General features: G+C 35.7%; 1 protein-coding gene across 8 annotated transcripts in view; it reads left to right on the top strand.

The window, feature by feature from the left end:
* supt20 (SPT20 homolog, SAGA complex component) overlaps positions 1-25,130 on the top strand; it is a 62,704-nt gene that overhangs the window by 37,174 nt on the left and 400 nt on the right. For 2 of the 8 annotated variants that reach the window (XM_063054356.1, XM_063054354.1), the window contains exons 18-23: positions 454-609; positions 7,052-7,364; positions 8,630-8,784; positions 12,088-12,146; positions 18,600-18,719; positions 23,380-23,479. In XM_063054356.1, the coding sequence (XP_062910426.1) occupies positions 454-609; positions 7,052-7,364; positions 8,630-8,784; positions 12,088-12,146; positions 18,600-18,719; positions 23,380-23,479 (903 nt within the window). Of the gene's footprint in view, positions 1-453; positions 610-7,051; positions 7,365-8,629; positions 8,785-12,087; positions 12,147-18,599; positions 18,720-23,379; positions 23,480-24,248; positions 24,371-25,130 lie in introns of all 8 variants that reach the window. The other 6 variants (XM_063054358.1, XM_063054357.1, XM_063054360.1 and 3 more) reach the window with 4 other exon arrangements.

Genomic DNA, 25,130 nt, shown 5'->3' with positions numbered 1-25,130 from the left:
CAGCATGTCCAATCCCTTAATAATCTTATATGTTTCAATAAGATCCCCACTCAGCCTTCTAAATTCCAGAGTATACAAGCCCAGTCACTCCAATCTTTCAACCTATGAGAGTCCCGCCATCCCGGTAAGCAAGAATGTGAAAGTAAATTGGAGGTTAAAGATAAAACAGATTTATTAGATCAAATAGCGTATTTCCGTTCATTAAATTTCCTTTGTGCCCATCTTTTAACAAATCTAAACAGAGAATTAAAGGCCAGGAAATTGATCCAACTGCTTTATTTTCTCATTGAGGAAAGAATGCTTTAGTTGTTCTTTTTTTAAAAAAAAAGGAAGCCCAAGAGAAGACCAGAAGTGAAAATGGGGAATGGAAAATTAGATGCAATATTTTGCTCAGATTTAAGTGCGAGTTCCTTTTTGTGTTGGACTGAAATATATTTGTGCTCTTTATTTTAGGAAATGTCTTTGGTGCATTGCAACCAAGTGGCCATCTGAAGTCCACAACTCCCCCTCCTCCCACTACCAAAAGTGCTAATCTGTCTCGAAAGCATTCAGTGGATCAAGTCAACATGCTCTCACCACCTGCCATGTCTCCTGTGGGCTCATCGCAAAGTGAGTGGAATAACTAGCAACATATATGTGGCTAGTTCACTGTTAATGATGTGCATAGGCATCAAGAAGCTAAATTGATTTTCCTTAAGAAATCTTTTGTGATGAACGTGTGCCAGATTTAAGTGTATAATTTACTTAACTTTGATGTATATAATTGTACAATACAGCTTTTAAATGTTTGTGTACTCAGAACAGTTAAAGTGAAAATAAATGAGTGCTGTAGATGAAAAAGTAAGCTTTTACACATTGATATAGTTGAGTGTGTAAAATAACTGATGGTTTAAAAAAAACTGTGATAAAGTCAAGGAATCACATCACTTGAACTTGCGTGCTTAAAATTTCTTAGAGTAAAACAGGGTCAGTGCATTAATTCAGTAAATCACTACAACTACAGAAAATAAGTTAATCCTCAGAATTAACAATTGTATTAATTACTGTACCTGAATCAGAATTACTTAATCTGCCCAGAACAAATGTCAACATGTTTATTTAGTGTCTCCATCATAGTAAAACATCACAGGACATTTATCAGGTTGTATTGACTCCAGGCCACGTGTTGGCAGCTCTCTTTATGTTTTTGAGAAGAATATTAACGAAGACAGGGGAGATTGAAAGGTTCAAGAAAGAAAACTAAAGAACTTGAAAACTATCTTGTGTGCAAAACCTTGGAGTAATAAAAATCAAAAGCAAATGGGCTGGAATTAGAGCAGCCAAGTTGTCCCAGGATTATAAAACTTGATGAGGTCACGGAGGTAGGGTGGGTCAAAGAATTGAAGAGACTTGAAAATGTGAATGAGTATTTTAAACTATGTTGTTGGACTAGGAGTCACTGAAATAAGCGAGCACAGCGGATTTGAGTTATTGGAAATTTGCGCAAATTAAGATGCAGCTTGAATCAGTTGCAGTATTTTTGTTTGTGGTTCACAACAGGATGAAACTGGTGCAGTTCAGTGGGTTCAAGGCATTGCTTGGGATACTTTTGAATGTTTTATTCATCAGTTCCAATAGTTCAAGTGAGTTGACAGAACTGCTTGACTAACAATGAGTCACAATTATTCCCTAATCCATTGCCAGCTAAAATTGTTTTGGATGTTTGTAGAATGTTTGTAGAGAATGGCTGCCATAATTATCATTATATATTGTGGTAGTTCACAGTGAAGTGTTTAGGCATGAATAGTGCTATATAAATACACTGATTTATTTCATTGTAAATATTTTGTAGCTAAGATGATTCTTTATTATGCTTCTGTTTTAATGAACTTGTAAGTCACTGTACTTTCACACAATGGAGATAACTGCATCAAACTCTATAATATACCAATTATTTAACAAAGAAACATTAAAATTAGGGCTGTCAAATAATTAGCATTAACACTGCAAATAAAGTAATCTGAAATTGTAACTTTTTTTTACCTGTTAATCGTGTGCATTTTTGCAAAATGGTTGCACTGCAGTTTTCAGAACTATATGTAATTTCCCATGATACCTTATATATAATTTCCCACAATACCTTTCAAAGTCTTTAAGTGAACCATCACATTGCTTCAAATGTCCCTTTATTTTCATCATGGCTATTGGATCTATAACCACCCCAATCAAGTCTCCTAGCCCCCACCTCCATGCTAAATCCACTCCAGACTTCTACTGACTGACCGTGCCCAAGCACTGCTGCTTCTAGACCTGATTAGCAGTCCAGTCCGCCTCCTACTTCCATTGCCTTGACAGCCTGCATTAATCTTGGGCATTAAGATGAAGGGAGAACCCTCCGACCCTGAACTCCCAACATCCAAAGCTGCTGACTACAGGCACAGCTCTAACTTCTGCTTCTATGTGAACTGCCAGGCAGCAGCAACACCTGTAAAAAGGAAAAAAAGAGGGTATAGGGAGAAGAGTGGAAGAAAAGGGGTAGGGTAGAATCGGGTAAGGATAGCGATAGGGGGAAATAGTATAGAGGAGAAGCATAGAGCTTAGATTTCTTCATGGCTCTCCCTTGCACCCCTGCCCCTCCCTCTCTGTAGATTATACAAGAAATCTGTAGGTAGTATATTGTGACATTAAATTGATAATAATTTGCTTGGACTTTGACTCCACCCCCCACTCTCCTTTCCATCCTCCCTCCAATAATACACTGTTTTTAAGTGCACCTTCCAAAACTACTTGTATTCAATCATACTTTAAATGAAGTGCTCAAAACTACTATTATTATGCATTGTTAAATAGTGTCATTAATCACAGTTGCTGGACAGCCCTATTCAAAACTCAGAAATGTCTAATACTTGAGAATATCTTTGTGAAAATACACGTGACACTTGTTAAAAGTAATTGTCCTATGGGAAGTTTACTTTTAGAATTCAGTGCAGTACAGTGCAAGGTATTGAATTGTCATGATCTTTTTTTATAGGGCTGCCGTTTACGCATTGATGTAATTGCATGTTAATTTTGTGACATCCAATGTGTGCGTGCCCTTAGATGTTTAGTTTGTTTCTACATCAGAGTGGAAAAACAAGTAAAATTTTCCCCCAGTTGAATTTATTCTGTTTAGGGTCATGCTCTTTCATAATGACTTTTCAAATATTTTCTATAGAGAAATGCAATTACAAGTGCTTTGTGGAATTAGTGAGAAGGGAGTTACATATATTAAAATTGGAAGGAACATTATCATAAGTGTCCAGTGTTTGATTTGTTTTAAAATACTGCTAAGCATTATTAAACTAAGTGTTTAAAATATTATTTTCTCAGTAATTAGTCTACAAAAGAAACCTTGTATTGCCAGGGTCATGAGCATAAGTCAGCATTAGTCCTTAAATAACTTTATATTCAAAATTTATGAAAGCCTTGCATATCACCATTTCTGTAAGTTTATACTAAACTCAACCATTTGAGAACAAGAGGTAGTAAACATGAGTCAGAGTTTTCTTGAATGTTACAGGATTGTATAAATTTTAAAATTAAACACTATTTACAAATGGAATCAAGATTGACACAATCTTCATAAGTATTCATAGAATTTCCCTATTCTAAAGAATCCAGCTGAGACAGTATTAACTTCCTTGAAAGCATAATGGCCTATCCAAACCATGGATGAATGTTTTTGAAAACTGGGTGTTGAGAATTTCCATGCTCTAATTTCTGTGCATTGAAATGCCAAAGGAAGCTAAATCATGAAAAAGTTAACATAAAATGTTAAACTATCTGCATTTTTTCCATAAATTTTCTTTCAAGACTGAAAAATAAAACAAAATTCTTGCTCTTATAATTCATGTTATACATGTTAATGCCACCTTCAATAAATATTTTCCATAGTTGATAATATATTTCCATTATCATAATTTATCTTGTTTTACCACAATTTTTATAATTTATGTCTGGCTTGCACTTTCACTTACATAAAATATGAGATACACAGAAAAGAACTGTTGGATGTAACATCTACATCCCTGCAGTTTAATTGTTACTTAATTTTCTCTTCCATGTTTCTGTATAGCTAAAGGGGTACGAACTAGGGTTTATTGCCTTTATTGAGTTTTCTAGCTAAGCTCAATTTACATTGAATGGAGTAGCTACCTTCCAAGGTGAATATGTAGCAGGGTTTTAACAGTGACCTTCTGTAGCAAATTGACTTCAGATTATTCAGCCAGAACTTTGATCTAACATTTCTTCTGCTATGGAGGTAAATTGCCTTGGAAAATTGGAGATACCTTCAAAAATGAATGTGTCGTCTCAATAAATTGTTTCATAAAATTATTTTGTCTGTTAAAGTGACAGAGGCAATGGTGATTAAATTTAAAGTCCAGTAATTTTCTCCTGATACCAAGATGCATTGGTGAACATGTTGTGTATTTCCAATGGTGGAACCAAATTAGGTTCAATCCTCCAAGTGGTATTTCCTCATCTACACTATTGTATGATTATTCAGCATCTTCATTGTACATGGACAAAATTACTGAGATTGTTTCCTGTGCTCATTAGATTTAGTACGAGGTAGTATGGTTTTTTAGAATGAAATTTACTTTTTGTCTTCAAAATGTGGGTGTTTCTGTGTTGTAGCTCCTCCGGACATTTGGTATCAAATGATATTAATTAGACTTTGTATCAGAAAGGAAGTATAATGAGCACATTGAGTGCATAATATTTCTTTAGTATTCATTTGGTACATGCTATGAGGCTAATATCAATTCCCTATCTCTATTTGGGCACTTTTCAAGATTTACTAAGTATACTACCTAATCATGTATACACTTAAAGTCCGTAAATCTCTCCAAGCATAACGACTTCAGTTGTGGAGGATAGGCTGTTCAAAATTTGCCATCATGTGTAAAGTAAATGATTGAGAATATATTTACCACTTGAAATATCCCATCATTTTTTTAAAATGAAAATAGTCTCAGGGAGTCAATTCTTTTGATATCCTCCTAACATTCCTTGGGGCACTTTTTTCACTTTCTGCAACTTAATTTATCTGCATCTGTCAACAATATATACTCTTGAAATTCTTCCTGTGACGTAGGTTAAATAGCCTTATATTGCTTCATGAACCATGGAAAGAATATTGAGGGGATTGTTGACTACTTTCAATCCCTGTCCGTGTCTTTTGTATTCCATTTAAATGGACTGTTACTGTTTGTAGAAGGACAACTTGTTATTTTCCACTTTGGATTTTCAGGCTGTCAGTGATTAGCTTTGACAGCTGAAGAAACAGTATTCTGAGATTTGCAGAGCATCTGATCAATGGCTTTTTTGAATTTTGGATCTCATAGTACTTATTGGAGCCCGTATTTCACTATTTAGTCTCGTGAATGGAATTCATATTTTATGAAAATTAGCTTCAAATGGCTTTTGTAAATAAGTATAACTAAACTTCTTACGATGGGCACTAAAAACAGAGGTGGGAAAGGCAATAATAATTTCATCTGATGATAGAAAGACCATGAAAAATAATCTTCATGTTCGTCCAGTGTACAAGAATACATTGTTTTCATTATATTTAGTTGACTTGCTGATTTTTCTTGAATTGATCTTGCTAACGTAATTACATGTATTTTTTAAGAAAAACAAAGTCTGAAGCAAAATGAGAAGATACTAAAAATCTGCAGCAAATCTATCAGCGTCTGTAGAGAGAATACAAATTAATCTCTTTGGAACCGATCCTTTTTCAGAACTGGGGTATAAGCAAGTAAATATATTAATACATCCTTAAAAAGCTGAAGTGTGGAGATGTTTAGAATACAACAGCTTATGCCTCACAACAATTGACGGTGACTGTATATTACATCAGGCTTGCATTTATACTGACTAAAAACACCTGAAATTAAATTAATGATTCTAATATTTCAGAACAATTGTTAAGGTGCTGAAAGGAGCTAAGGCAATACCCTATACATTATTCTACCTAGAGTCTTTGAGCATATAGTCACAGAGATCACAAATTACATCTTGGTTTGTAGAGTTAATTTGCCATAAGCATCAGCAAACCTTATTTCGCCCACTATATTAAAGGAATATCTTTAGAATACCTGTAGAGCCACTTACTTGGTAGAAAGGTATTAAAAAAGGCATCAATCCTCTTTTAGATAATAGTGGGGTGACACTGTTTATAAATGACATAAATTTTTGTTCAGATCTCTTTAAAGTAGTTGATTTGTAAACTTTAAGTCTAAACTAATGAATTCTTCTGTTGTTAAAATATATTATAAAAAAAAGCAAACTTTGCATGTTAGACTATGATCCTAAAAAAAAGATTACATATGGTCCTTGGATTTTAGAAGTAAAATTTGGAAGACCTTCAATAAGCTTGATATGTGCAATCATTATTAAAATGTATTCTTATCTATGGTACAAGTTGTTCTCGTCAATAATCTGTAAAATTATTAATTTTGTAGTCACTAAAATATATTAGTGGTGCACAATAAGGTCATTTTGCTTCTTTTGCATGTATGGCCACAATGGTATATGTATTGCAAGATTACCATTTGGGAGAATGTGTAAGTCTATTTAACCCAATAGTGTTTATTTAATGTATGGCAAGTACAATATTTTTAAAAAATCATACAATACTGTATGCTCTCTATTAAATATTTAATTATTTCAGTGTGCATAGGCAGAGCATAAAAGTTGCAGTAATTGATTTAGATTATGCATTTTTTCTGAAGCAGTGTCAGGTTTTTTTCAAAGTATAGCTTTCTAAGTTGTATACTTCAGCTGCAATGTGTGAAACGATTGTATCACTCAAAATAAATGGAAAATGATTTGATTTAAAGTTTGCATATGGCCTTGAAATGTGCTTGACAGCCATGCAGTTGCAGATCATTGTGTCTATTCTTTTGAAACGCGTTTCCTCCCTCAGCATTAACATTAAATGTTTTTTTTTTGCTCAGTTTTGCATAAAATCTTTACATCAGTTTTAAAGTAATAACCTGGCACTTTTTCTTTTCTTAATGAGCAGGATCTGGGACACCCAAGCCATCTACCCCTACACCAACCAACACCCCTTCATCAACTCCACACCCTTCTGATGCTCAAACCCCCGTATCTACAGCCACTCCCACAGCTACCCCTTCTATACAAGAATCAGGCCTCAACCCGCAGACCCTTTTAACCCCTTTTGCCCAGCAGCAGTTGGCTCTCAGTCAAGCTCTGCCAGTAATGACCATTCCTCTTTCCACCATGGTAAATTCCATTACTACAGGGAGTTCATCCACCCAGGTGATGACAAATCCAGCAAGTCTCAACTTCATCAATGTAGTGGGGTCTGTTTGGTAAGGAAATTTATGAAACTTTTAAACATTGCCTGTACATTTAACTGGATATATAATTAATGATATTGAAGTGAAATTTTATCTGTATTCAATAATTTAGACTTTTATTGTGGCTCATTCGGACAATATGCTGGTTAACTACCAAACACTAAAATTCATTTACCACAACAATACACCCAGAAATAAATACACTGTGTTTCTGTTTTACTGCATTGGTCCTAATGAAGGGTCTCAGCCCAAAATGTTGACTGTTATTCTTCTCCATAGATGCTGCCCGAAATGCTGTGTTCCTCTGGCATTTTGTGTGTGTTGGTCTGGATTTCCAGCATCTGCAGAATCTCTTGTGTTTGCCTTCATAGATTCCTTTTATTGCATTAATAACACAGAGCATTCATACCACATTGTGCAAAGCCACTTTACCTTGTCTTTGTAACATTTAATCTTCTATGATGAGTGGAATAATTTTCCTTGGGTTTACCTTATTTTGGTTACTTCAAAGTTGTAGTGAAAGGTTTAATTGTTCAGTTGCATGAAGGGATCCTCTCTGTCACTAATCATAAAATCAGTCCCAAAGAGTAAGCAAATTTGCACCCAACTTCATTAGATAGCTTTGTGTGTTCTCTTTTGTGTACCGCACAATGTAATGCTTCAGATTGTCTTGGCTATTTTTCACAATGGCATATACAAAGATTAATTCATATCAGTATTTCATTGTTTGAAAAGAGTGAAGATTTGTAACATGTCATATGCAGTCACTACTCGTTTGAACATTTAAAATTTTCATTTTAAAATGTATAACTATCAGGTGAAGTTTGGTAATTGTTCAGCAACTTCTGAGATGAGAGTTGTTGTCAAACAGAAAATAAATCCAGATTTCACAGACCTACCTAATCTTTGATCTTCCCTGAAATGTTTCTATTCTAAAGTATGATGATTGCATTTACTGCCTTGAATGGTGTTAGTCATATTTTGTTGAATGATTTTCTTCCTGTGGAAGGCATTCTCTGATTCACCTTTCTGATTACTGCTACTACCACCACCCTGCATTATGATGACAACACTGCTACCGATCAGTATTCACTAATGTTTCTCGGGACTTCTGGTGGGATTTATTTTCTATAACCCTGTTAGGTTTTAACTTTCCCAATTCTTCAACTGTACAGTATATAGCATGCTTATCCAAAACTAATGCTGAAAAAATGGTCAAGTAGCTGAAAGATAAGAGACATATGGACAATGCTTTTGTTTTTTTCTCTCCCTTCCAGTGGAGCACAGTCATTAATGAGTGGTTCAAACCCCATGTTGGGGAGCAATTCTGGTGCCATAACCCCTACTGGTATAAACCTAAGCAGCATTATACCACCAGCAGGACTGGTGCCAAGCTCTCTCCCAGCTGCTATGCAATCTGCAGCCCAAGCAGGTCAGTACTAAATAAATTATACTGTTAATAAAGTATTTTTAACAATTAACATCGAACTCTGGTTATGCACTTCTTTGTCAGTAAAAAGACTTATCAACATCGTTTGGCATTGTGTAGGAAGCTGTTTAAAAAGTAGTACTACAAAGATAGGAATAGACCAGAATAGAATGCTCCAGAAGTAGACCTATATATAGTTAATATGGCAAGAAGACCAATAAAAAAGTAGTATTTGTTCAATTATAATTTTTTAAATGGCAGTCTCGTATTGTCTTATTGCCACATAATATGGACAGAGTGTTCTTGAAGAGTAATGAAAAAAGAACTGCAGGTGCTGGAAATTGATAATAAATGCAGAGAATGCTGAAAATATGCAGGTTTGGCAGTATCTTATGGAGGCTGCCAGACCTTCTGAGTATTTCCAGCATCCTCTTTTTTTCATGCTACAATGTTTTTATTAGATATATGTTCTGAGGCCTGTGTTGTTATAAAATCTCAACAGTAATTTGTGTCCTATGCTGCAAACATTTAAGCCAAGCTGACAACATAGCAGTTGATGGACAGTTCTGAATGGATATATTCTCTGTTACTCTCACCACAAGGAAGAAGTCCTTTGAAAGGTTAAACAGACTTGCACCATTTCCATATCTGCTTTCAGAACACCTCCCTAGTTTTTAAGTTGATGTTAGTGGTGGATTACAGTTTAGATTTAACAAAGTTAATATAACTACAGGTAAGAAGAGTCTGAATATTGGTCATTACTATATGGGATAGTAGGGAGAGAAGTCATTTAAAACTGATTTCAGGTCATACATGTTCTTGTTTTTATTCAGTGGGGTGTGGAATCAAAGAAGCTCTCTCTTCTATTTGTTATGTCATAATGATGTCTATATATTTTTTCAAATGGAGTTATTCTAAAGACTTAGATAATCAGCGTTCTATAAAATTATTTCTTCTTGCTTGGTTGAACATTATTAAGTGGTTTATGATAGCAAAACACAATGATATCTGAAACTGGAAGTACTAAAAGACGAGCACAGATTTCATCGGCTAGGTTTATATTCCATTAAATAATGAAGATTAGGAGGTGATATACAGTAATTCATTGTGTATAATGATAAGGAAACTTGATGGGGTAGATATTGATAAGCTTCATCCTCTGAGGGAATCATAATAATGAAATCAGTGTTCCAAAACTTGGCATGAAATTAGGATGCACTTTTGAACTTGGAATGGTAAAAATCTGAAAGACTGGCATTCAAAAGGCTGCAGATTTTAATTTAATTGAGCAGGATCGGTAGACTTTTGTTAGCTAAGAGCATTGGGGGATATTGAACAAAAGTGGACGAATGAAGTTGTGTCTTGAATCAGCTGTGACCTCATTCAATTGAACTGAATTGAACGATGTTTCAAAATGTTAATCTGGAACTGACTCAGTAGCAGAGAACTTAAAAGCTGTTGAAATTTATAACAGCTTTGAATTTGTTTCTATGACAGTTACTCAGTGAAGTTAGCTGAATATCTGGATAACTGACTGCAGTATTTTGTTTACTGTAAATATAAAGAAAGTGCCTAAACAGAATAAGTTTTAGCTTATTAATGCAAGACTTACAAGTTCAGTTTTCAGTCATTTTAATTGAAATTCAAATTAGAGTGACACATTTTCAGATATCTTTTAAAATACAGTAACTTGATACTTTATAAATAGTTTAAATTAATTCTGAATAGCTATTTTAAGTCTTGATTAGAAATCCAAATTGATTGGAAATAGAATGTTCAATCTTACTATGTAAAATTTGGATGCAAGAATCAAACATTCAATGTGGATGCAATTGTATTTCTTTTACAAAGCAGCAAAAATCACATTATACTTTGGTGAAATACAATGCTTCAAAACTTTTCAGCAGAAGGGTAATGAGATGTGCCAGGACAGCATGATAGGCCAAATGGCCTCTTGTCTTAAATTTCTATATAATTCAAACAAAAAAACACAATTTCTGCCTCAGCAGAGCGGCCACAGTGTTATATAGCACAGAAAAGGACTGTTCAACTTGTCATGCCAACTGAGGTGCCTTCCTGAGCTAATCCTGTTTGCATTCATTTAGTCAATAGTCCTCTAAAAACACTCCTATCCGTGCACCTGTGCAAATATCTTTTAAACATGGTAACTGTGTATGCCTCTTAACACTTCCTTTGGCAGCTTTTTCTGTATATCCACCAGCTTCTGTGAAAATCAGTCCCTCAAATCCACTTTAAATCCTTTCCGTATTCACCTTAAATCTATGCCCTCTAACATTGGACTGCACCTGGGAAGCAGACTGTGACCACCTACTTTATCAATGCCCATCGTGATCTTATAAACCTCTATAAAATCACCGCTCAGCCTCCTATACTCCAGAAGTAAACAGCCCAGCTTATCCAGTCTCTCCTTGTAACAGAAGCCCTCCAGTCCTAGGATTTTTTTCTACATCCTCTAGTTTAATTGCATCCTTCCTATAGTATGGCAACTAGAACTGCGTACAGAATTCCAGGTACTATCTTTCCAATATCTATACCGCTGTAGCGTAACTTCTTAACTCTTCTACTTAGTGCCCTGACAGATGAAGGCAAGCATGCTATACGCCTTCTTCAACCCTTTGTCGACCTGTGTCACCATGTTCAGGGAAACGTGTATGTGCACTTAAGTTTCTCTGATCTACAACACTCTCTAGGTCCGGCCATTCTTTCTGTATATTCTGCCCTGGTTTAATATCCCAAAATGCATCACTTTGAATGTATGTTTTAAATAACATCTGCCATTCCTTTGCCCACTTTCCATGTTGATCTAGATCCAGTTATGGTAGCTTTGACACCCACTGGGCTTCAATTATACATTTATATACATCCTTGGCAACTATTCCCAGTGCCAAAGCTTGTTTTTTGAAGCAGTATTTTTCTGATATTCATCAGAATGTAAATGGACTGAGGCATTGCTAAATCAAATTACTTGGATTTATCAAAGGTGAGATAATACCTTTGATATCTAATATCTAACATGGAATCTTTGATATCTAACATGGAATGTCTAATTCCATGTAGATTTTAGGCTCCAGATGAACATTTGAATTTCTCTCAAAGCCATGTTCTAAATCATAAAAATATACCAGCATCAGGACCTTTCAAACTACTTAGAATGATGAGAAACTAAATAGGTTGAGGATAATGCATGTAACCGTATGTTGAAGAAGGCCTTGCACCTGAACTTAACTGCTTTTGAATCAAATAACTTAATTCATAGTACCTAATATATCACTGCTTTCTCTGCAGGTGGTTCATTTGTTGGTTTAAAAAATGCTCCTGGTTTCAGACCTCTGAATTTGCTTCAGGTAGGGTTCCTTTATTATAGTGTCATCCATTATTTTCATTCATCACCTTCATATTCAGGTTATTGTGCCATAACTTATCTGAGGCAACCATGTTTCTAGCTAGTATTTTTGAAATGCAGAATATGGCATGTTTAGAATGAAAGGTAAAGTACCAGTTCTGATCCAAAATTAACTTGAAATTCAGTATTCCTAATATTACTACCACATTCTTGTTAATCTTTCATTTCTCTTGATTTAAAAATTTTACCAGAACAAAATGAGTATGAGTCTTGAACTTCAAATGCACCCCTCCCCAACTTAAATGTTTTAAGTTAACTTAAAACATTTTTTTAATGTGACACACATCACTGATTGGGTAAAACTTCTATTAACCTGTAGTTTGTTCTTTGCAAATTTGATAACAGTATATTGTGTTTAGGTATTCAGAGGCCCATATACATTCTTAGCATTTTTTTTACTATATTCCATTCAAGAAGTATATTGGTTGTGACTTTTATGTATTCTCAAGTACGGTATTAAATTCTTCACATTCACTTGTCTGAGAACTACTCTGATTTAAAAAAAAATAAACTGCTTTTCACATCTTGCTTACTTGGATCACCCTGTCACATCAGACAGGAGTGTAGTTGATTTGGGACATGTGAAGATGATCACCTGCAGAAAATAACATACAAAATTTCCTAACCTATTGTCCCAGTGCCCTTCCGTCTAATTATATCATTTATGAGGTTACTTTAGAACAAATGACTATAGAACAAACCCAACAACACGTAATCTAACATTGTAAAGTCTTATCAAGGAAAATGAGTCCACCACAGGACCTTTTCCAGAATTTTCATTGTTACTCTAACAAGAAGATGACACTCTTGTGTACATGTACACATGAATACCATTATCAGAGTGCTGAATATGAGCCAGCAGATCGAAAATAGAAAATAACTGTAGCCTTTCCTCTCAGAGATAATGGTCATGAGTAGTTTATTGATTGCGTCACCAATTCTGCCTTTTAGAGTGGTGCACTGATATGCTTTGCTTTTAGTCATGTTCGAACTCTTTATTAATTAGATTCCAGTTTCTTGTTCTTCACAATTACGTACAGTACATAACCTGAAAAAAAATGTATACTTAGTAACCTTTTTTTTTAGTGTATATTCCCATTCTTGGCACAGAGTGAAGTGGTGTTTTTCATATTCTTCTGTGGAACGGATCACTGGCAAAGCTAAAAGTAACATTGCTGTAATTTACATTAACACTTCTTTATTTGCAAGGGATAGGGCCAAATAAGAAAGTTGACCCCCCTTTTGTACCCTATACACACCCAATAAATATTAATATGCCTATAGAATTCTAAAAGCATTAACATGAATTAATAAGCACATCAAAATGTCTAAATACTTTACAAAATAATGTTGACTAAGAAACTACTTCCATTGAAACTCATGAGCAATGAAACTTTTGAAGTTAGAAGGTGCAGCTCTGTACACAGGTTGCTCTGTTAGAACTGTGCACAACCAGGAGCCACTGGCACAAGTGTTGTAGAAACTGATCACAGACAGCGATTGATTCCTCAACGTGTACACGTATATAGCGATATCTATTACAAAAAAGTCAAAGTAGGGCACAGGGTCAGCTTTACAAGTACTGGGTCTACAGATAGCAATCAGTGGATGAGGCCTAGGTGTACTTCAAAATTTATTTTTTTTAATATAATGTGTACACTCCTTCCAAAAACACCATCCACCATGCAGCAAGTATTATGTTCTGGTTAGGTAAACTTCTAATGGTTGCATCAGTTTTGAACCATAAGACAAAAGAGCAGAATTAGGCCATTTGGCCCATTGAGTCTTCTCCAGCATTCCATCATGGCTGATTTATTATTACTGTCAACCCCATTCTTCTGCCTTCCCCACATAACCTTTGACACCTTTACCAATCAAGAACTTATCAACCTCTGCTTTAAATATATCCGATTACTTGATGTCCACAGCTGTCTGGCAATGAATTCCACAGGTTTACTACCCTCTGGCTAAAGAAATTCCTCCTTGTCTCTGTTCTAAATGGAAGTCCCTCTATTTTGAGGCTCTCTGGTCCTAGACTCCCCTACTATAGGTTACAAGCTCTCCACATCCACTCTACGTAAGCCTTTCAGTATTCTATAGGGTTCAATGAGATCCCCACTCATTCTTCTAAACTCCAGCAACTACAGGCCCAGGCCCTCATGTTAACCATTTCATTCTCAAGTAATTCTCGTGAACCTCCTCTGGACCTTCTCCAATGCCAACACATCTTTTCTTGGATAAGGGGTGCAAAACTGCTCACGTACTCCATGCAGTCTGACCAATGCCTTATAAAGCTTATATTCTAATCCTCACAAAGTAAATGCTAACATTGCATATTCCTTCCTTACCATTGACTCGCCCTGCAATTTAACCCTTCGGGAATCCTGCATGATGACTCCCAAGTCCCTTTGCAACTCTGAATTTGAATTTCTCCCCATTTAGAAAATAGCCTATGCCTCTTCTTTGCCCATTCTCCCCAATTGCAGTCTTTTTGCAGACTCATTGCTTCCTCATTAACTACCTGCTCTTCCACTTACCTTTGTATTGTCCACAAACTTGGCAACCAAGCTGTCAATTCCAACAATCCAAATCATTGACCTATAACATGAAAATAAGCTGTCTCAACACCGACCCCTGTGGAACACTAATAGTCACAGGCAGCTGACCAGTAAAGGCCCACTCTTTGCCTTCTGCCAGTCAACCAATCTCTCTCTATGTTACACACTCTCTATGCTAATATCTTTTATGTAATACTATGGGCTCTTATCTTATTAAGTAGCCTCGAGAGCAGCATCTTGTCAAAGGCCTTCTGAAAATCCAAGGAAACAACATCCACTGACTCTCCTTTGTCTATTCTGCCTGTAATTTCCCCAAAGAATTCCAACAGATTTGTCAGGCAAGATTTTTCCTTAAGGAAACCATACTGACTTTGGTCTGTTCTATCATGTGTCTCCAAGAACCCCGAAACCCCATCCTTAATAATTCCTATGCTGGTATTCACAAACATACCATTTTGTTCTGGGCTATCTTTACTTGACTCTCTAAAGCAACAAAAAACTATTTTGCTGCAGATGCTCAGATTGTATCCTGTCATGTCAGTGGAGTTCACTCTGAAGGTATTGTCATACTTTTCCAATACTGTGACAAGATATGACTTCAAGGAATTGACAGAGAAAACATTCTTTCAATCTACCACAAGTTGTCTCAACAAGTCCTTCCTCATTAAAATTGGCATGATGATTGGTAGTTGTACCAGTTGTTGATCCTATGCAAAACAATTGTATGAGGCATGATTCAAAAAGGCACGAAATTGCAGTACGTGGATAAGCTTTTTAATTAAATCTATACTCACCCCAGTTCTCACTCCGTGTACCAAAATTACAGATTTCAGCTTATTCCAATAGTTTGATAAAATAATCTGTCAGTTTCTGCATAACATCTTTAAACAAGATTTTTTGTGTCATCTTGCACAGTACAAGAGGATTTGCCACTATACTATTTGCTTCCAGCTCAATTGCCAACATTAGCTTTAATATTTTATGCTTGCATACTGAATTATTTTGAACTCACAAGATATCTTGAATGTTGTTCATGTTCAAGAAATTGACCACTCACTGACCACAAATTGAATGGTTCCCAGCTCCGTTATGCATGCCTAGATATGACAAGTTAGGGCAGTGACATTGTCCCCATATTTAGCAATATTTCCATATTTGGCTTATGGAATAGTCCAGTGATAGGTTAAGGCCTCCAACAAAAGATTCCACAAGAAAAATCAGTTCTGTGTACAAACACCTAAAACTTCCCACATGAGAATCGTCAATAACTTTCAGCAAATCGTTCAATATCCATGTCACCAGTCACTAGGATGCATTGTGACACAACAAACTATGTATCCGAAGAAATGGTCATTTGCAAATCAACACACTTGCTACGAAACATTGAATGTCTTTGGAAAAAAGTGTTTCAGATTGTCTGAAAACTTCACATTATCTTGGTATCTAATAGTGCAGTGCGTGCGCACACACACATACTCCTCGCATGATACTGCCCAATTTATTTTTGATCATGAGTGGAGAGCATAATGATGTCATTACCTTTAGTGGTTCACTTGGAAATACTCAAGGAAGGACTTGTATTGTTCCACTAATTATATACACCTAAAAAAACTTGAACTCCATTTAACCATATTTGTATTAACTAATGGAAGAGCAACAAAATGAATACTAAGGAATGAACAAAAATCTAGTTGTTTTTTCAATTTATGTTGATTATACCAGGAAGGAGAAAAGTGGAGAAATAAAAAATTGTAATAGAATTGATAAAATGTACTGGAAAGAGCTGATGTAGTTGAGGATACCAAATCCATTAGAACGGATATCAGGCTGATAGATGTCCACTAGAGGCTATTATTTAACGAGAATGCTAATAGTATTAAATGGAAGATTTTTAATAGGAGATTGGCACAGGCACATTTGCACAGGTGAGAAAAGATCTACATACAAAGCTAGACCTCTCTATTGATTAAAAATTTATTTAACAGTAGGCCCTTTGAGCAGGGTCACCCCAGCAATCTCCGACAACCCTGATTTAACCCTAACCCAATCACAGGTTAACTGGTCATTGTAAATTGTCCTATCTTTGGAATGTGGGATGAAACCAGAGCACTCGAGGGAAGCCCATGAATTCCATGGGGAGGACATGCAGACTCCTTCCAGAGGATGTTGCGATTGAACTCCAAACTGAGACACCTCAAGCTGTAATAGTGTCATGTTAATTGCTATGCTACCGTAACTCTGGGTAAATGTAGGGACTTAAATAGAACTTATAATAATGCAGAACCAAGCTGCAAAGTACAGAGGAGAATTGAAAAAGGAAATGAGCAAAGTGAATGAACAAAGGTTAGATAGTAACACAGTACAAGAGAAATGAAAAAAATATGACAGAAGGCAGTACACACAAAATGCTAAAGGAACTCAGCAGGTCAGGCAGTGTCTATGGAAATGAATGAACAGTCCATGTTTCAGGCCAAGATGCAGTGTTCAATATAGAAAAGTCATTTTGTTCAGCAGGTGACTCCGTCACCAAGGCTCTGGCAACCATCTTTCAATTCTCCTTAGATATGGGCGCAGTGCTGAAGAGTGGTGTTTACAAATGTTTCACAACTTAATTTAATACAAAACTGTTTGTTATCAGCAATATATGCATTAATAAATTAATTATTTACCTCATCAACATTTTTCTCATCAGACAAATCAGAATATTGATAAGACTGCATGATTGGTAAATAAAATATGATATTAATACTGTTGCTTTGCAGTGAAAATAGAATATTTTACTGAAATGTAGCAAACAAAAACCGGTCAACTATGCAAAGCATTATCAACAGTCTGCTTTTCTGAGAGGATAGTGGCAAAGCCGAATTAGAATTAATTATTGTTGATCAGGATCTGATGCCAGGTTATTTGATATACACACTCCACGTGCAATTGAAGTACTGCGTGCTCTGCAGTGAGGTCTAGGACTTTGTTCAAAAGATGTTATAAGGTTTATTAGTAGAAGCCTAAACTGAAAATCCTATTAAGTGGTGTGTCTTGAAGGCATTCCACATTCAACAAGACTACTGTGGCTCAAATATGATTAAATAAATTTACATATATGAAAGACTAATAGTGGCTCAATTATAATTGCTCGTAGACAAAACTTCAGATTGTAACCAAAGATCAAAGGAGTCTGCTCTAGAAAAAAAACATCATTCCTTTTAACTATCTCTTTGGTAACCTATGGTAGAACTCCTCTGAAAAGTGAACATCTGTGAAATGTTTATACAAAGCATGCACACATGGGGTACAGCACCTCGTAAAGGGTATGGTGTTGACTCGCAAGTTGGAGATCATATGTTTGTATCCCATCATGAATAGCAGTGAAGTTGAAATTATCAACTTTCCTTTACAAGATATGTTATTAAACAACTAATTCACCAATATAGCAGAAATGCTGGAACAACAAAGCAAACAGCATCTGTGGAAAGAGAAACCAGTTAACATTCGGGTCAGCAACACTTCCTCAAAATTAGATCAGATTCACTTATATCCTTCCAGCTGATCTAACCTAGGCAAGACCATTCTCTTCCTTTCATTCTTTGGTGCCTTCTGAAATGTCCACAAGCCATTCAGTTTAAGGCAAGTAGGGTTGGGAAGTAAATCTATCCAAGTTGCTCTCACAAATCCTAAACAAAACTTTTGATAAATGGTAATAATTTGTTTTATAAGTGGGTTCTTAATGAAGAACTTCTATAACAAAAGAGGTTGTAGTAATATACTGTCGATAATACCATATAATCCAAATTTAGATAGTAGTTTGTCTTTATTTTACATTTTTAATCCTATCTCAGCTGTCAAGTGGTCCACCAGTGATCTACAATCCACTGCAACAGCAACAGCTCCCTCAGTTTTCTCAACTACAATCATCCCAACAGTCTGCAACCTCCAGCCCTCAACAGCAGGGAGAACAGGTGCATTTTCTTTGTTACAAAACTAGTAACTCAAGTCACTTATAATTAATGAACAGACCACAGCACACAGTTGAAAAATACAGTTGAATTCGTTTTAAAATGCCAAGATTTTAGATGTTGAAATGGTGATTATTAAAATTGTTGAGCTGCTAGTGCATAATTTTCCAACTAGTTTGTATAACAGACAGTGAAATAGAAGCACTGCCAGCCTAGAATTTAAAATTACAAACAAGGGTATTTGGTCCCTGGGATTTTCAGCCCAGAATTTAAAATTACAAACAGAAATGTTTGATCTATGGGCATTTTCTACCATACAGTGTCTATAAAAAGTATTCACACCCCTTGGAAGTTTTCATGTTTTATAACATGGAATTGCAGTGGAATTAATTTGGCTTTTTGACACAGATCGACAGAAAAAGACCTTTGTGTCAAAGCGAAAATAGATCTCTACAAAAGTGATCTAAATTAATTACAAATATAGAACAAAATAATTGATTGCTTAAACATTCACCATCTTCAAATCAGTATTTAGTAGGTGGACCTTTGACAGCAATTACAGCCTTGAGTCTGTGTGGATAGGTCTGTGTCAGCTTTGCACATCTGGACCCTGCAATTTTTCCCCATTCTTCTTTACAGAACTGCTCAGACTCTGTCAGATAGCATGGGGATCATGATTGAACAACCTTTTTCATGCCCAGCCACAAATTCTCAATTGGATTGAGGTCTAGACTCTAGCTTGGCCACTCCAGAACATTAATTTTGTTGTTTTTAAGCTATTCTTATGTAGCTTTGGCATTATGCTTGGGGTCATTGTCTTGCTGTAAAATAAATCTTCTCCCAAGTCGCAGTTCTCTTGCAGACTGCATTAGGCTTTCCTCCAGGATTTCCCTGTATTTTGCTGCATTTATTTTACCTTCTACCTTCACAAGCCTGCTAGGTCCTGCTGCAGCGAAACATCCCCACAGCATTTTGCAGCCATCACTGTGCCTCACAGTAGGGATGGTGTTTTTCTGATGATGTGTGGTGCTTGGCTTTCGCCAAATTTAGCATTTAGTCTGATAGCGCCTAAAAACTCAAATTTGGTTTCATCAGACCATAGAACCTTCTTCCAGCTGACTTCAGTCTCCCACATGCCTTCTGGCAAACTCTAGATGAGATTTTATGAGAGTTTTTTTCGACCGTGGCTTTCTCTTTGCCACTCTCCCATCTCAGCCACTGAAGCTTGTAACTCCTCCAGAGGTGTCAGGTCTCTTGGCGGCCTCCCTCACTAGACCCCTTCTTGCATGGTCACTCAGTTTCTAAAGACGGCCTGCTCTAGGCAGATTTACAGCTGTGCCATATTCTTTCTATTTCTTGATGATTGACTTAACTGTACTCCAAGGAATATTCAGCGACTTGGAATTTTTCTTGTATCCATCTCCTGATTTGTGCTTTTCAATAACCTTTTTGTGGAGTTGCTTGGAGTGTTCTTTTGTCTTCATGGTGTAGTTTTTGCCAAGATACTGGCTCACCAGCAGTTACACCTTCCAGATACAGATGTATTTTCACTACTACCAGTTGAAACACATTGATTACACACAGGTGATCTCCTTTTAACTAATTATGTGACTTCTAAAACCAATTGGCTGCACCAGTGATGATTTGGTGTGTCATATGGAAGGGGGTGAATGCATATGCAATCAATTATTTTGTGTTTTATATTGGTAATTAATTTAGATCACTTTGTAGAGATCTATTTTCACTTTGACACAAGAGTCTTTTTCTGATGATCAGTGTCAAAAAAGCCAAATTAAAGCAACTTTGATGCAATGTTGTAAAGCAATAAAACATGAAAACTCCAAGGGGATGAATACACTTTATAGGTACTGTATCTTATAGGTTCATTTGTAGCATTGGTAGTAAAAAAAAAATGCCATTTGGTAATTTCATTTTGTTATTGCCATTTAGACACAATTTTATAGAATGTATATTGATAGAAAAAATGTGATATGGGAACTTTATCCTAAACTCAAAGAACATTGTTATATATTAAATATTACATCATTAAGTGTCTTAATTAGCCTGCACGTCTAATATCCAAGCATTTATAGATAGAATCTATGAATTTTTAAGTTGTGTTTGCCTTTAATAGGATTAGATTGCAAAATATTTTAATGTTTTCAGTACATATTTGGATGTTTTCTTGAAGCTAGTAAGTCATGTTATTGGTTTAGAATTAACCAGCATTCTAGATTTGGTGTGATCCAGAGATAGTTAGCCTGCAAGTACTGAACATATGAACATTATATAGTCTTTGATTTAGTCCTTTGGCTTCTGTTTAAAATCACAACAATGTATTCATTTACGTGGCTTAGAATATAACAGAATCATTTTTAATTCTAATGCCATCACTGTAAATATTTTGCAGGGGTGGCCAATCTTTTACATTCCATGCATCAATTTTTTCACGCACAAGTTCTATATTAACATTTTTACAAGAGTTGTATGCCACATCTGAACTCATGAGTGAAAAAATTGACGCATGGAATGTAAAAGGCTGGCCACCCGTTTTAAAGTATCATGCAACATAATTAAAGCTGACATTCTTCATTTACTCTTGATGACCAAATAGCAATTATTTACACCTTAACAAGATATGGCAATATATTGTCATTCAAGCATTTTGGTTTTAGAATGATTTTTAAAATGCGTAAGCTGTTGACGAATCAGATTTGTGTTGAGTAAAGAATGTTAGTCATGACCGAACTGAACTGGGTTGGGTTGAGAGCAAAAAATTCAGATGAGTACATTCATGAATTGCAATGGTTGATTTGGAATATGTTATTAGTTATGTCATTGCAATTTATTTCAAAAATCAAAAACACTCAGCTTTACCAAACTCTTAAAAAAAAGTACAAAAACTGAATCAAACTGAAAAATTAAACTCCTAAACATAATAGTGACACCCATTGAGACAGTCAATATTTTGTTGTACTTATTAATACAGAGAGTTACACTGTTTGTGTAGATGTTAATTATTTGACAGTTCATCATTTCAGATCTGTGAGCTTTTATGAAAATGTTCAAATTTTGCTGAGATAAAAATCCTATTGCAAGTAAAATTTATTGGAGCACCAAATATAGAATGTGATCATAAAGACTGAAATTCCTTATGACTATAACTTGTACAGTTATTTCTCTGTCACAAGCCTCTTTTATATTGGACCAGCTCTCTGCCTAATAACATATTAGCTTCAAAGCAAATTTTCAGGCAAGTTTTGATTTCTGTCCTTCCACACACTTGTAAGGTTTTGCTCAAGTAAGCTGCTCTGGTCAATAATAATGTTTTAATTAAATTCAGTTAGCTTGGTGGTTAATTTGACATAGGGTATTCTTTGCAAGTTACAAGCAGAATGTTATTTATTTATTTAGAAATACTGCACAGTAACAGACCTCTCTAGACCAACAAGTCCGTGCAGCCTCAAATATACTCGTGACCAATTAACCTGCTAACCCATATATCTTTGGAATGTGGGAGGAAACTGGAACACCAGGAGGAAACCCATGCGGTCAGGAGGAAAAGCATACAAGTTCCTTAACAGATGGCAGCGGAATTGAACCTGGGTTGCTGGCACTGTAGTAGCGTTATGCTAACCGCTACGCCACCATGCATGTTATTAAATCCACAAAAATGCAGCAGTACCAATGGCAATCTTTCAAGGCAGATCGTTGAACCTGCTTTATTTGTGTTGGCTTGGTTAAGATGGGTTATGGTATTGCTTCATAAAATGCATGATGCTTTCTTTTTTGGCAGCTTTGTTGCATCAAGGATTGTCTTTCATGTTTCCTTCTAAATTTCTGTACCCTAGAGAGCTATGGATACTCAGCTGTTCAGTTTATTTAATTAGATTGATAGATCTTTTAATACTAAGAATATCAAGGATTGTCAATATTGTGGAGGAAAATTGAGGTGGAGAACAAGAATCATATTGAGTGGGCCAAATGGTCTTCTCTTTACATATTTTAACATTGGATGATATTTCCATAAGCCATTCAAGTAAACGATTACGAGATGTACAGGGTTTTACAATACCATTTCAATAAGATTGCTTATTTTTAAGAATCCCCCTTTTAACTTCAAGCTGAAAATGTTAAAAACTGTTTGAGCAACATATTCATCAAACACTGAGAACTTAGTTTATTTTGAAGTACTACTTCTAGAAAGTTTTGTGCTTGCTGAGGCAAACATGCATTGCAGTGCATACAACTTTAATAATTTGCTATCCTTAATTTACACTCATTCTTAATCAACCAAAACTGAATTTAGCTATGTTTAGTTTTGATTTTCCTTTATTCAAAATAAGGATTGGATTCTTATAGTTTAGGAAAATATTGAAAAAGAAATGACATACAGAAGGTGGGACTGTTAGATTGTTTGAAATCCAGGAACTAGGAACTTTTACAATTGACAGTGTTCTTTAACAAAATAGCAAAGCTTTCAGGAAAATAATTTTAGGACCTTGCCTGTCAGCTGATTAAATCTTCCTATTTTTATGATGATTTTTTTTTGGTTTGGTTTACTGCGATTGAATTTAGTCGAGAAGTTGTAGAAATATCAAATTCACAGTATTTCACATAGATGCATAGAACTCAGATATAGGAACTCTGTTCTGTCCAGCAGAATTCTGACCAGGCTCCAACTAGCCAGGAACAGGCTTTGACAGCTCAGCAGACTGCAGTCATCAACCTGGCAGCAGGTTTTGTGCCTCCACAGGCTGCAGGTACATGCTATAAAACTTTCATCTTCTGACTTGTTCCTTACTGCTTCACTTCCATTTTGACAACCTACTGTCTAGCTGCCTTGTACTTTGCACTTCTGCTAACAAATGCTTTTTCCTTGTAGACTTATGGCACATCCAGTGTGATACAAAGTGCACTGTAGTAAAGGGTCACCACCAACACTTTAGAAATCTGAATGCTTGTATTTATTTTGTTGCATTTAACCTTACAACCCCTGTGAGCTTACCCACCTTGCACCACCCCCAAAATATGTCTGTTACTTTGTTCAATTATTCCTTTGAGTTTTAGGGACTGCACCAATTAATTTACCTTTTTAAATTTCCTAATTAAATCATTAGGCTGACTTATCAAATAGTGTACATATTTTCATAAAATTGTATCATTTAACCTTGAATATTGAGTATATTATTTTGCTGAATATGATTAAACAAATTTGCCAAAACTAAAACTGGCTCCTGTAAATTGAAACTAATGCTTCATAATCAAATACAGACATTTGCAAAAATTTGGACTGAACTTCCACAAATATCCATTAGAATACTTCCAACTGAGACAATCTGAAAATGAAAAACATTCAGTAGATTTATCATCTTTTACTATTCCATAATATTTAGCTGTGTTTCTGATGCAGACTGTTAGGCTGAATTCTGCTGATTCCCCCTTTGTTACCATCTTTCCCTATCCTGATTTTTCTCCCTTATCTAATCCTCTTGTTGTCCCTCCCTTTTCCCCTATCTCTCTCCCCTGTAGTGTTGTCTCAGCTTGGCTCTGCTGTGAACAGACCCGGGCAAAGCATTCCTCAGCAGAGACTCCAGCTTACATCTACCTTACAGCAGCAACAACAAGCCTTGCAGCAGCAGCAACAAATACAAGTAATCCAGCAACTTGGCTACAGTTACATGAAATATGTTTTTAAAATTCTCAGCTCCAAAATAAAGAAAGGAGAAAAGTCAGATACTGCCCAAAAGAAAAAAAATATTGTTTGAATCTGAGAGGGTTGGCAGTTGGAAAACAAATTGGATGATCGAGATACAATTATCTAATCACTTTGGAGCATTGAATTTACATTGCCATCCTAGCCATCCACCTTTCTCTTGTATTTATGCTCAAGAAGTGCTTGTGGCACGTTGACAGATAGAACCACTGCAGGCAATGTTCCCATATCTTTACCAGTGAAGCTTTGGTATGCCTGCAGTTGGAGTAATATTAAAAATCAACTTGTTGATCCTTTTACATCTGTATACAAAATGAATTAAGAAAATACCTTTCCAGAAAAGATCCCTGTGCCCACAGTTTTCGTTGCACTTTGTCCTGGATATATTGATGTACCATTGTTTGACTTGGGATATGTCAGTCCAACACAAAATACTGAGCCTAGCACAGGTGCCTCCTAGTTGCTGACTTGCTGCAGTTCTGTTACTGGCTACATCTGCTTCCAAATGGAAATACTAAAGCACTCTTAGATCAGACATTGACTAACAAGCATGCAGTTAGCTCTGCTGGAACAAGTGTTTGTGTGTCAAATTGTCTCAACTCTTCTGTGCCACTGGTGCTGCTTGACTGTAGTCATTATGTTTGTGGGTTTAATTTCCTTTTCCTGCTTCCATCCTTAAACATTTCCAAAATTGTTTA

Source organism: Mobula hypostoma, chromosome 7, assembly GCF_963921235.1.
Source record: "Mobula hypostoma chromosome 7, sMobHyp1.1, whole genome shotgun sequence".
Taxonomy (NCBI): domain Eukaryota; kingdom Metazoa; phylum Chordata; class Chondrichthyes; order Myliobatiformes; family Myliobatidae; genus Mobula; species Mobula hypostoma.
Note: the sequence above shows the minus strand (reverse complement) of the source record. Positions and strands in the feature narration are given on the sequence as shown.